This window comes from Notolepis coatsorum (genome assembly GCF_963971535.1).
Source record: "Notolepis coatsorum genome assembly, chromosome: 15".
Classification (NCBI taxonomy): domain Eukaryota; kingdom Metazoa; phylum Chordata; class Actinopteri; order Aulopiformes; family Paralepididae; genus Notolepis; species Notolepis coatsorum.
The window spans coordinates 16,478,111-16,490,843 of NC_140179.1; the positions used below are offsets into that span (position 1 = coordinate 16,478,111).

The 12,733-nt window shown below is 39.9% G+C and overlaps 1 protein-coding gene across 1 annotated transcript in view; it reads right to left on the reverse strand.

Annotated features, from left to right (window-relative positions):
• Positions 1-12,733, reverse strand: part of mapk8ip3 (mitogen-activated protein kinase 8 interacting protein 3) — a gene marked incomplete at its 5' end in the record, with an annotated part of 121,418 nt that overhangs the window by 8,554 nt on the left and 100,131 nt on the right. The window contains 3 exons of the mRNA XM_084330694.1: positions 645-758; positions 1,587-1,758; positions 5,410-5,558. Of these exons, the coding sequence (XP_084186820.1) occupies positions 645-758; positions 1,587-1,758; positions 5,410-5,558 (435 nt within the window). The remainder of the gene's footprint in view (positions 1-644; positions 759-1,586; positions 1,759-5,409; positions 5,559-12,733) is intronic.

Genomic DNA, 12,733 nt, shown 5'->3' on the forward strand with positions numbered 1-12,733 from the left:
CAAGTTTCAGCATCATACCTCTTAAGTTACGTCAGGTCATCAGTAAACTAGTGATCACTGCTGTCCCTGTCGTCTGCTGTCAACACCACCGTTCATACCTGGTGTCAGGCTCCTCATTCACTTGCATTCATTTTGGGGACATACTGTAGTCTAAATATCATACTTCTGAAGTATGAACAAACTACTGCTGTGCAGATTTCAATAAAAGAGACAATTGTGAGTCACTAGCTCACTGGTACATGACTTTAGAATAGAAGTAAGACTGCTGGTTCTAGTGTTCTACTAAAGATGATGCAATGTGATGGACTGGTGTTAACCCTTTCACTATCACACGTAGTGTGATAGTAAAGGGTTAACCTTCTGTAGTGTGGTAGTGAAACAGTTAACCGTTTGGTAGTGTGGCAGTGAAAGGGTTAACCTTCTGTGTGTTGTCGCAGTGAAAGGGTTAACCGTTTGGTAGTGTGGCAGTGAAAGGGTTAACCTTCTGTGTGTTGTCGCAGTGAAAGGGTTAACCGTTTGGTAGTGTGGCAGTGAAAGGGTTAACCTGTGTTTGGTAGTGTGGCAGTGAAAGGGTGGGTTAACCTGTGTTTGGTAGTGTGGCAGTGAAAGGGTTAATGTGATGATGTGACATCATGATGACTCACTCTCTGTCAGAGGGATCGAGATGACCACGCCGTTCCCAGTCCCCACCCACAGGCGGTTTCCACCAATCAGGAGGGCTGTGATTCTCACAAACGAGAAGCCCAGCTTGCCAGTACCTGTGAATTAAAACCAGTCGTCAAAAAAAGACGATTCCTTAAGATTCAGTGTTAAAAAAATATATAACTATTTTATCACTTTTTACTTCTTACTGATGCACTGCTCTGTTGTATGTTAAATACCCTGTTGTATGTCCGTTCTGTTTTATAAATTTTTGCCTATTTTTAAACTGAATCATTTTAAACAATTTTTATTATTTGTATTACTGAATGAAACTGTAAACAGAGAAGCCTATTGGGATGCTAGATCCTAATGTGAAACACTGATTTACCTTACCTTGCTACCTCTCTATCTTTTTTATGCTCGCTTATGCCTGTATTTCTTTACTGTTGTGAAGCACTTTGAACTGCAACTTCTGTATGAAAAGTGCTATACAAATAAAGTTATTATTATTATAAAAGCCAGTTGCAGTAATAGTTTCCTGGCCACTAGAGGGCAGCAACATACATGAACTGTATAGTTCTGTATATTTTTACTGTATATTTTATATTAGAATGTAACATAGGAAATGTATATCCCTGACTGTATTTTATTCTTAGGCTTATTTTAATTCTTATTTGTGACTTTTGTTTTGTCTACCTAAATGTTTACTGTTTACCTCGAGCGATTTGTAGTGCCACATTTCCCTCGGGATGATTCAAGTATTTATATTGTATTGTATTCTATTCTAAACAGACTAAACATCCCAAAGCGAATCAATCCCAAACTCCTGGTCCACGAGCGAACCAGATTGGAAGCGGATTGGAAGCGGATTGGAAGCGGATTGGAACCAGATTGGAACCGGATTGGAAGCGGATTGAAACCGGATTGGAAGCGGGCCGTCTCACCCAGCATCTTGCTGACGTAGGGCTCGATGTCCACGTCCTGCAGGTGCTGGTGAGTGAGCGCGTGGTAGAGGCGCAGCGTGGAGTCCAGCCGGATGGAGACCCACACGCCATCACCGATCCAGGCCAGCTGCCTCACCTGGCTCTCCCTGCGAGGGTGGGCGTCAAACGACTTCTACGAGGAGGAGGAGGAGGAGAAGGAGGAGGAGGGAGAGGAGGAGGGAGAGGAGGGGGGAGGGAGAGGAGGAGGAGGGAGAGGAGGAGGAGGGAGAGGAGGAGGAGGAGGAGGAGGGAGAGGAGGAGGAGGGAGAGGAGGAGGAGGGGGAGTAGGGAGAGGAGGAGGAGGAGGAGGAGGGAGAGGAGGAGGAAGGAGAGGAGGAGGGGGAGGAGGGAGAGGAGGAGGAGGGGGAGGAGGGAGAGGAGGAGGAGGAGGAGGAGGAGGAGGAGGAGGAGGAGGGAGAGGAGGAGGAGGAGGAGTAGGAGGAGGAGGAGGAGGAGGAGGGAGAGGAGGAGGAGGAGGGAGAGGAGGAGGAGGGAGAGGAGGTGGAGGGCGGAGAGAGAGTAGGAAGAGGAGGAAGAGGAGGAGGGAGAGGATGAGGGAGAGGAGGGAGAGGAGGAAGAGGAGGAGGAGGAGGAAGAGGAGGAGGAGGGAGGGGAGAGGAGGAGGAGGAAGAGGAGGAGGAGGAGGAGGAGGAGGGAGGAGGGAGAGGAGGAGGAGGGAGAGGAAGAGGAGGAGGGAGAAGAGGAGGAGAAGGAGGAGGAGAAGGAGGAAGAGGAGTTGGGGGAGATATCACCATGTTAGCAGAGCAAATATTCAACTTAATGAAAACAGAGGAAACAGTGGATTTTCTACAGCTGCCGTTTGGGACGAGGCCGTCACACGTCTGCCGGCGTAACGCTGTGTTATTGTCTATCAACCAACACATCAGTTGAAAGCTAAAATGGATTGACACCCTACCTGGCCTATTACGTGCTTCCAATTTCAGGTTATAAGACCAAACAGCCAACAAGCATCAGTTTTCGAAAAAGTCACCGGACCAATCGCCTCTGACGGTGAAAATTATTGACGGTTTTTGTAGCCAATGAAATCCTGGAAATGACGATATATGACGCAAGAGATATTTCCGAGGATATATATGTTTTTTTCTCTGGCCAAAGAAGAAGACTCGAGAATACTCTCCTGCACGTGCGAATGCATTGGTGCCAATGGCCATTTTGGATAAACATACCGATACATACCATTAGAAAATGTGTAAAACACTCATTTTCTATGGTATTGATATCAACTTTGGACCTTTACTAGATAAGAATTCAGGCTATGACCCCATTGTGTTTTCCAGCTAATACCTCTCAGCTGGAACTCTTTTGCAGGCATCTGTTTGTAAAATAATTCAGACATAAGTAAAAAAAAAAACATTTATTTCAGTGTGTTCAAACCTCTGTAACTCATTCCTGTTGTGGAAGAAAACTCTGAAATGGTATTCTTAAATGGTTCAAGAATAGCTTTAGAATTACTTTGGGTATGCAATCGATAGGCGTTATATATTTCTGGACTCATCTCTATCTGCATCTATATATTTATATATATATATTTCTGGACTCACCTCTATCTGCATGTATATATTTATATATATATTTCTGGACTCACCTCTATCTGCATGTATATATTTATATATATATTTCTGGACCCACCTCTATCTGCATGTATATATTTATATATATATATATATATATATTTCTGGACTCACCTCTATCTGCATGTATATATTATTTATATATATTTCTGGACCCACCTCTATCTGCATGTATATATTTATATATATTTCTGGACCCACCTCTATCTGCATGTATATATTTATATATATTTCTGGACTCACCTCTATCTGCATGTATATATTTATATATATATATATTTCTGGGCTCACCTCTATCTGCATGTATATATATTTATATATATATTTCTGGACCCACCTCTCTCTGCATGTATATATTTATATATATATTTCTCACCTCTATCTGCATGTATATATTTATATTAGTGCTGTCAATCAATATTTAACTCGATTAATCGCATGATTGTCCATAGTTAACTCACGATTAATCGCAAATTAATAGCATCTTTTCTTTTTTTACCTTAAACGGATCTTTTTCAAGTTCCAAGTTTTAATACTCTTATCAACATGCGAGTCAACAAAATTTGCTTGCTTTATGCAGCCATTTAACACAAAAGTATGACCCTCATGCATTGCAAATTTGCATCAAATTCAAAACAGAGTGATGCACAAAATAACTTAAAAGAAAATAATAATTTAAAACAATGAATAAAGTGTGCATGAAATAATAGGGGAAAGAAAACATTAGGAACTTGTTACATTCACACACACAAGGGCTGATTAATCACACCCCCCCTCTCTCTCTCTCTCTCTCACACACACACACACACACACACTCTCCCAGCTCTCTTTCTCTCTTGCCCCTTCCTCATCTCTCTCACCCCCCTCTCTCTCTATATATCTCACACACACACACTTCAGAAACAAACATAGTATCAATGAGAGCATCAATAATACACCTGAGTGAAGTCTAGTAAAAAAAAATTTTTTTTAAAGTTAATCGTGAATTAAAAAAAATAGTGGCGTTAATAGAATCGGGCGATAACGCGTTAATACCGCGTTAACTTTGACAGCCTTAATTTATATATATATATTTCTCACCTCTATCTGCATGTATATATTTATATATATATTTCTCACCTCTCTCTGCATGTATATATATTTATATATATATTATTTCTCACCTCTCTCTGCATGTATATATTTATATATATATTTCTCACCTCTATCTGCATGTATATATATTTATATATATATATGTATCACCTCTCTCTGCATGTATATATATTTATATATATATTTCTCACCTCTATCTGCATGTATATATATTTATATGTATATTTCTCACCTCTATCTGCATGTATATATTTATATATATATTTCTCACCTCTATCTGCATGTATATATATTTATATATATATTTCTGGACACACCTCTATCTGCATGTATATATATTTATATGTATATTTCTCACCTCTATCTGCATATATATATATTTATATATATATATATCTGGACCCACCTCTCTCTGCATGTATATATATTTATATATATTTCCCACCTCTATCTGCATGTATATATATTTATATGTATATTTCTCACCTCTATCTGCATGTATATATTTATATATATATTTCTCACCTCTATCTGTGCATGTATATATATTTATATATATATTTCTGGACCCACCTCTATCTGCATGTATATATATTTATATGTATATTTCTCACCTCTATCTGCATATAATATTTATATATTTCTGGACCCACCTCTCTCTGCATGTATATATATTTATTATGTATATTTCTCACCTCTATCTGCATGTATATATATTTATATATATATTTCTAACCTCTCTCTGCATGTATATATATTTATATATATATTTCTCACCTCTATCTGCATGTATATATTTATATATATATTTCTCACCTCTATCTGCATGTATATATTTATATATATATTTCTAACCTCTCTCTGCATGTATATATATTTATATATATATTTCTCACCTCTATCGGCATGTATATATTTATATATATATTTCTAACCTCTCTCTGCATGTATATATATTTATATATATATTTCTAACCTCTCTCTGCATGTATATATATTTATATATATATTTCTCACCTCTATCTGCATGTATATATTTATATATATATTTCTAACCTCTCTCTGCATGTATATATATTTATATATATATTTCTCACCTCTATCTGCATGCTCTTGGGCTGGATGACGTGGATCTTGTTCTTGTAGCCGCACCACACCTTGTCGTGGACAACCGCCATGCAGCGGATAGAGTGATGAGGACGACCCAGGTCCATCAGGTGGTAGTTAGACAGGTCCCACTGCCCATCTGCACACACACATATATATATACATATATATATACATACACTGTCCATCTGCAGACACCAGAGCATGTGAGCGGAGCGGGTGTATTTTGAAGTGAGCGCGGAGTGGGCTTTAAAATGGGTCAGAGTGACTCCGGAGCGAGAGCTCTCCTCCGCTCCGAGCCGCTCAGTGCACACGATCACACAGTGGTTTAAACTGATGTAATATACATATAGTACAATGCCAAAGCAATAGGTGGCGATGTAGTTCAAACATGAAGGCCATTTTCAACCAATCATAAGGGTGAACGCGTCACTACACATCCTGCTAAGTCAAAACAGAAATCCGCCATCTTTAAATCACCTCAGGTGAACTATTTAGCAACATTTATTTTCAGCAAGAAACAAACAAAGTGCAAAAAATTTTTAAAGGATACATTCACTGTGTTCTGCCTCATTTATTGATGAAACGAAACCAACATCAACACAATGTACCACCAAGAGCGGAGAGTTTAGTCTCACAAAAAGAGCGCTGATGTTGTTAGCTTACATGCTAACGTGAATGGGATCTGCCAGTATAAACACTTAGCATTGCGGCTAGGCTAGCGTACATTAGCATAGTAAAGCTAGTAGAATGGATGAAAACATTATTTAACAGATTGCAGAATGGGTACAATACAATACGGCTCAATACAAACAATTGTTAAGGGGCCCAGGGGGTGCAGACTGTTGTAGTTTGGTCAAATCAAGCTAATTTACATCATGCTCCAAAAAAAATTTAATTCTGCTGAGCGGGCTGGAGCGCGGAGCGCTTGATGCGCTATATAAATTAAATGAATTATTATTATTAAATGAAGGTGAGCGCTGAGCGAGCGTAGAGCTCCCGTGCACGCGCATACATGTTCCCTCGGTTGCGCACAGAACAGATGATTATTATGCATAAATGTTTTAAATGTAATTGTAGTTACAATTTCTTTAATTGAATTAACTTAAACTAGAAAAGTAAATACAAACTAAATTAACAATGTAACTTAGAGTTTGTTTACAGAAGGCCAGTTTCCTTCAGCGACTCCCCGCCGGAGCTGGGCGGCTGCTCCGAGGACTCATTGACGCTGGTGGAGAGGCGGTAGTGGAGGAGAGGAGTCCATTGTTATGCTATCGCCTATCGGTATCCTATTATTATGCAAAGTCTAGGTGATAAGTGCCGGCCGGCGCGACGCATTTTTGTGTGCGCGCGTGCACATCCGCGCGCACTTCTGCCTCAGTGACCTATACCTAAACGGCGTTTAACCGCGTTTGTGCACGACTGCATGCCTGGACACACACATATATAAATATACATACACTGTCCATCTGCAGACACACACATATATAAATATACATACACTGTCCATCTGCAGACACACACATATATACATACATACACTGTCCATCTGCAGACACACACATATATACATACATACACTGTCCATCTGCAGACACACACATATATAAATATACATACACTGCCCATCTGCAGACACACACATATATAAATATACATACACTGCCCATCTGCAGACACAAATACATACATACGTACTTTGCTGTTACATTTACACTCTGGTTGGATGCCAAACCTGTTTTTGTTGTACTGTACTTGTAATGACAATACATTTGAATCTAATCTAATCTAATACACTGACAAATACATACATACACTAAATCTGCAACAGAGTAAGAGTGCGGACATCTTCTGACACTGATCTGCTCATCGGCTGTAGAGACCATTTCTTTTCTTTATTTCAGATCCCCATTAGTCACTGCCTCAGCAGCGACTATTCTTCCTGGGGTCTGGATCCAAACATATAAAATTAAACAAGAATAATCAATAAACAACATAAAAACAAAACAAATATCAATAAAACACCAATAAAATATACAAACAATTATAAGACCAGGGCCCTGTGTGGTTCTGGTTACCATGGAAACGCCAGTAGACTTGTAGTCGACCCAAACTGTGCTGAAGGTTAACCCTTTCACTGCCGCACTACCCAACGGTTAACCCTTTCACTGCGACAATACAGAAGGTTAACCTTTTCACTGTGACAATACAGAAGGTTAACCTTTTCACTGCCACACAACAGCAGGTTAACCCTTTAACCCGGTAACTGTCGGTAGTGTGATAGTAAAGGGTTAACCTTCTGTCGTGTGGCAGTGAAAGGGTTACGAGGTATAGCGAGAAATATCAATATCAAACACTGTGGGCTTTTTGCAACTCAAAATAGATCTGGACAAGAGCTGCTGTGTCTTTAAGTCACACGGAGGCAGCTGTCTGTCTCGAGAGGAGCTGCTTAACGCTGGAATGCCATGGATACGATTATTGAATTTTAACTTTGAGTATATAAACACAAACTCTTTCACCGATGGTCTCCAGGCTCATCTGTGTCATGAGTCAGACGGTGATTATACTCAGAGTGACGTCACGTTCACGCCCGGAGAGGTCGACATGATCCAACCCTCGCTGAGCGGCTGGGTGGGAGAGTGTGTGTGTGTGTGTGTGTGTGTGTGTGTGTGTGTGTGTGTGTGTGTGTGTGTGTGTGTGTGTGTGTGTGTGTGTGTGTGTGTGTGTGTGTGTGAATACAAGCCTCACCTCTATATCAAATTAATGATTAAAAAATCAGAACTATTTCTGTCACTTGCAATATCGCGCTATAATTAATATAATTTGCTGTCTCCCGACACCAACCGGCCATATGGGGAGGCTATACAGGATATCAGCTGCGTCCTCCTCAGATTGCTTATTCATGTGTAACACGCACGGTTATTTCCAGTGTTTACAGCAGAGCTGTCCCAAGTAGCTGCGGCTACCAACGTGTTGTCAAGTTTTTGTTATAAGGAGCCCAGTCCAAACTACAACAGTCTGCATACCCTTAACAATTGTGTGTATTGAGCCGTATTGTATTGTACCCATTCTGCAATCTGTTAAATAAAGTTTTCATCCATTTCTACTAGCGTTAACGTTACTACGTTAATAGCCTCGATGCTAACTATATACATGGAGAATGCCATTCACATTAGCATGTAGCTAACAACACCGGAGATCTTTTTGTGAGACTAAACTAAGTGTTAATTTTGTCAACTAAAATGATGACGAAAGATGTTCGTCAACAAAGGTTTTTTCATGATGACAACGAGACGTGACGTCACGTTATTGAAGACCATGTGACGCTAACGAGACTAAATAGTTTATTAAATATCGTTGACCACAACTGAGGACACAAAAATGTAATTTACAAAAACCAGGACGAAATTTATCTTCATGTATGTTGATATTGTTGACTAAAACAAGATGAGACAAAATAATTATAACTTTTCTTAATGCCATCGTCCCGACAGAGCAGTGTGACAGGGAGCTCTGTTATTAGCATTAGCTGAAGAACTATTTGAAAAGCTAGTTTTAGCTTAACGTTACCTTGGCTAAAGTTGGAACTATTCATAATCCAGCTGCGAACCTGCAAGCAAAGTACAGCAAGTTGGCAAAGGAGTATTCCAAGGTAAATCACTTTTTCACCAGTAACGTTACATTGTTTGTATTTCCATCTAGCTCGCGTTAACTAGTGGCTAACCTAACTCACGCTAATGTGGCTAACTGATCGACCTCTCGCACACAATTAATGACATGTTGCGGACAGCCATACCGGTGACAATGTTTAGCTTTTAGTGCCAAATGAGTCTGAGGCGGAGTCTCAAAAGAGAATGTTGAATATTTATTGTGCATTAAAAATCACAACAGAGCCTCTGCTACTACAGTAGCTAACCTAAACGGAGCCTTCTGGAAGCAAGTGCAACAACGTATAATGTCCGTGTGGAACCAATGTGCCAACAACCTTTCCGTGGGTGAAGCATAGTTGAGCATAGTTGTCATTTAATGATACTAATACTAATCTATACAATCACCTGTTGTTGAATAAATTAAATACCATTACTTTCTAGTTATTACTAAAAAACAGTATATATAAAACAGTAGCTGTAAAAAACAAAACAAAACAAAAGTTTTATAATTTATATAATATAATTTTTTTTAGTACATTAACTAAAAATAAACAAAAATGTCATCCGTTTTCGTCGACTAAATCTAGACTAAAACAAAAAAGACAAAATTGAGACAAAAACTGACTAAGACTAAAATGCTCAGACATTTAGTTGACTAAAACTGACTAAACGAAAAATAAATGAAGATGACTAAATATGATGAAAACGAAAAAGGAGCACTTGACACATGACTAAGACTAAAACTAAAATGAAAATAGCTGCCAAAATTAACACTGCGTCTTGGTGGTAAATTGTGTTTATGTTGGTTTTGTTTCTTCAACAAATGAGAGGCAGAACACACAGTGTATCCGTTTTGTTTATTGCACTTTGTTTCTTGTAGAAAAATAAATGCTACGTTGCTAAAATGGCTCACGCGAGGTATTTAAAGATGGTGGACTGTTGTTTTTTAGCAGGAAGTGTAGTGGCACGTTCAACCTTTCTGATTGAAAATGGCCTTCATGTTTGAACTACATCGCCACCTACTGCTTTGGCATTGTACTACATGTATATACATCACTCTGTGCTCAGGAGGCAAAACGATGTCTAACTTGCCTGCCATTACGTAGCGTTCTGAAAAACAAAACTGAAACGAATCGTTCTGGCCCTAATGTAACCACAGCCTTAGGGGGACAGGGGGTCAACAGTAGATCTTTAGGGGTCTAGCAGGTCAACAGTAGATCTTTAGGGGGTTTGGCACCTCATGGTACCAAAGCACCTCAAAGGCGCTAAAAACAAGATTACAAACATCACAAAACAAACTGGTCAGACTACTGCTTGACCTTACTCCTAGAACCCACCTCACCCCTGCTCACTTTGACTACCTAGGATGGCTTAGAGTAGACGACAGAGTACAGCAACTTGCAATGGGCCTGGTCTACAAGATACACTACACGACTAAAGTACCCATGTACATGTCAAAATACTTCCCAAAGGTCAGTGAATACCACAACCACAACACCAGAGGGAGCTCCACAAATCATGTTAAACCCAGATTCGGCTCAAACAAGGGACTAAACACGTTTAGCAATTATGCCACATCAATTGTGGGGCGGCGTGGCTCAGGGGTAGAGCGGGTTGTCCAATGATCCAAGGGTTGGTGGTTCGAATCCCGCTCAAGCCCATGTCCATCCCACTGCCGTTGTGTCCTTGGGCAAGACACTTAACCTACTTGCCTCGTATGAATGTGTATGCATGTGAATAAATGTTGGTGGTGGTCAGAGGGGCCGTAGGTGTTGATTATTCGCCACGCTTCCGTGAGTCTGCCTCAGGGCAGCTCTGGCTGCAATTGTAGCTTACCACCACCGGTATGACTGTGTATGAATGAATAATGGACTCTGTGAAGCGCTCTGGGTCAGTGAAGAGCGCTATATAAATCCAAGTCATTATTATTATTATTATTATTAATGTGGAACGCCCTACCCAAAGCTGTAAAGGAATGGGAATCACTACCCACTTTCAAAACCACTCTCAAAGAGCACCTACGGGAGACTGCAATTCGAAACTGGCCCCTGTAAATGTACAGTAAATGTCCTAACCCAATAATACAGGAGACCCTCTTCTTGGGACCAAGTAAGGGTTTGTCGATATTCCAATGTACAGTTTTGCTTGTACAGTTGTACAGTTTCCCCCACCCCACCCACCCAACCACCTCCAATGTACAGTTCCCCCCCCCAACCCCACCTACCCAACCTCCTCCAATGTAAAGTTTAGACTCTTTATGTATCACAAACAGTACTGTATTTGTAAATTTGGTATGTCATAAATTAGGGATGCCCCGATCACGTTTTTTGCCACCGATACCGATCACCGATCGTCTATGAGCCATATCGGCCGATACCGATCGTTTTTGGTTTTATAAAAAAAGAATATATATATATATATATACTTTTTTTTAAAAGATTTTTATAAAATATATATATTATATAATTATACTTGTAGTTGTATTATCTGCGAGACATCGCCACCACGCAACAAGTCAAAATGCTCGCTATCTCCACTGTCTGTGTGTATACTCTGCTTTGGTCAAATCACATTCAGCATGCCCTCAGCAGGGTATATCTGCAGCTGCGGCTCTGCAGATATACCCTACTGCTCCCTCACTGCGATGCAAGCCAGGGGCTCGAATACGCATCGAATCAATGTTATAAGACATTGATATCAGGAGCTATCTGTAGCTACTGCTAGCCGGCTAGATAACATTAAGACAACGCCTCAGTGAACTATTTAGTTTAATGGGACATTTTGTTTTGAACATTGAGCTAACATGAGCTAACGTGAGCTAACGTGAGCTAACGTGAGCTAACGGAGGTATCATGCACTACTAGACTATTGCTGGAGCATTTGTTGATATCAGGAGCTATCAGTAGCTAGCCGGCTAGATACCGTTAGACAATGCCTCATGTATTAAACTAAAAGTGAATAGTTGACTGGGTAATTTTGTTTAGACCTTGTAGACTCCACTACAGACCAATTATCAGTGAATGTTCATGCATTTTTAAGAAGGGCTACTTCCACAAAAAAACAAAGAACTCACCAAAACATCTCAGTAGCACCTTATCTAAATGTTCTATTTCATATATGGAGATTCATATTTATTTATGTATTGCATGCATTTCTACATTTTATTTCCTATTTTGTTTATTCATCCCAGTATCTTTCTTTCTTATGTGTGGAATTCTACAAGGCATTTACATTCACATTTACATTTAGTCATTTAGCTGACGCTTTTATCCAAAGTGACTTACAAGTTCTGTACGACAGGTCATCAGGAAGGATACAACTCTATCAGCTGAGTAACAATATTCATCAAAGTGTTGCGTGTTACAAGGTTAGTTAGGGTTAGATTTTTTTAATTTTATTTTTTAAATTTGATTTCAGATAATGGTTGAAGAAGTGCGTCTTTAGTCGACGGCGAAAGATTGGACGGGATTCGGCTGTCCTAACTGGGGTGGGTAGTTCATTCCACCATTGTGGGGCAAGGACTGAGAATAGGCGTGTAGGTGTGTTTGAGGATGATATCCTTCAAACAGGCAATAGTGATGATATAATTTGGGCAGTGCTGAGCTGGGTTACTTTCCTCCAGTGTATTTGTCCCCCGGCCCCACCCAATGGCCCCATGCACACA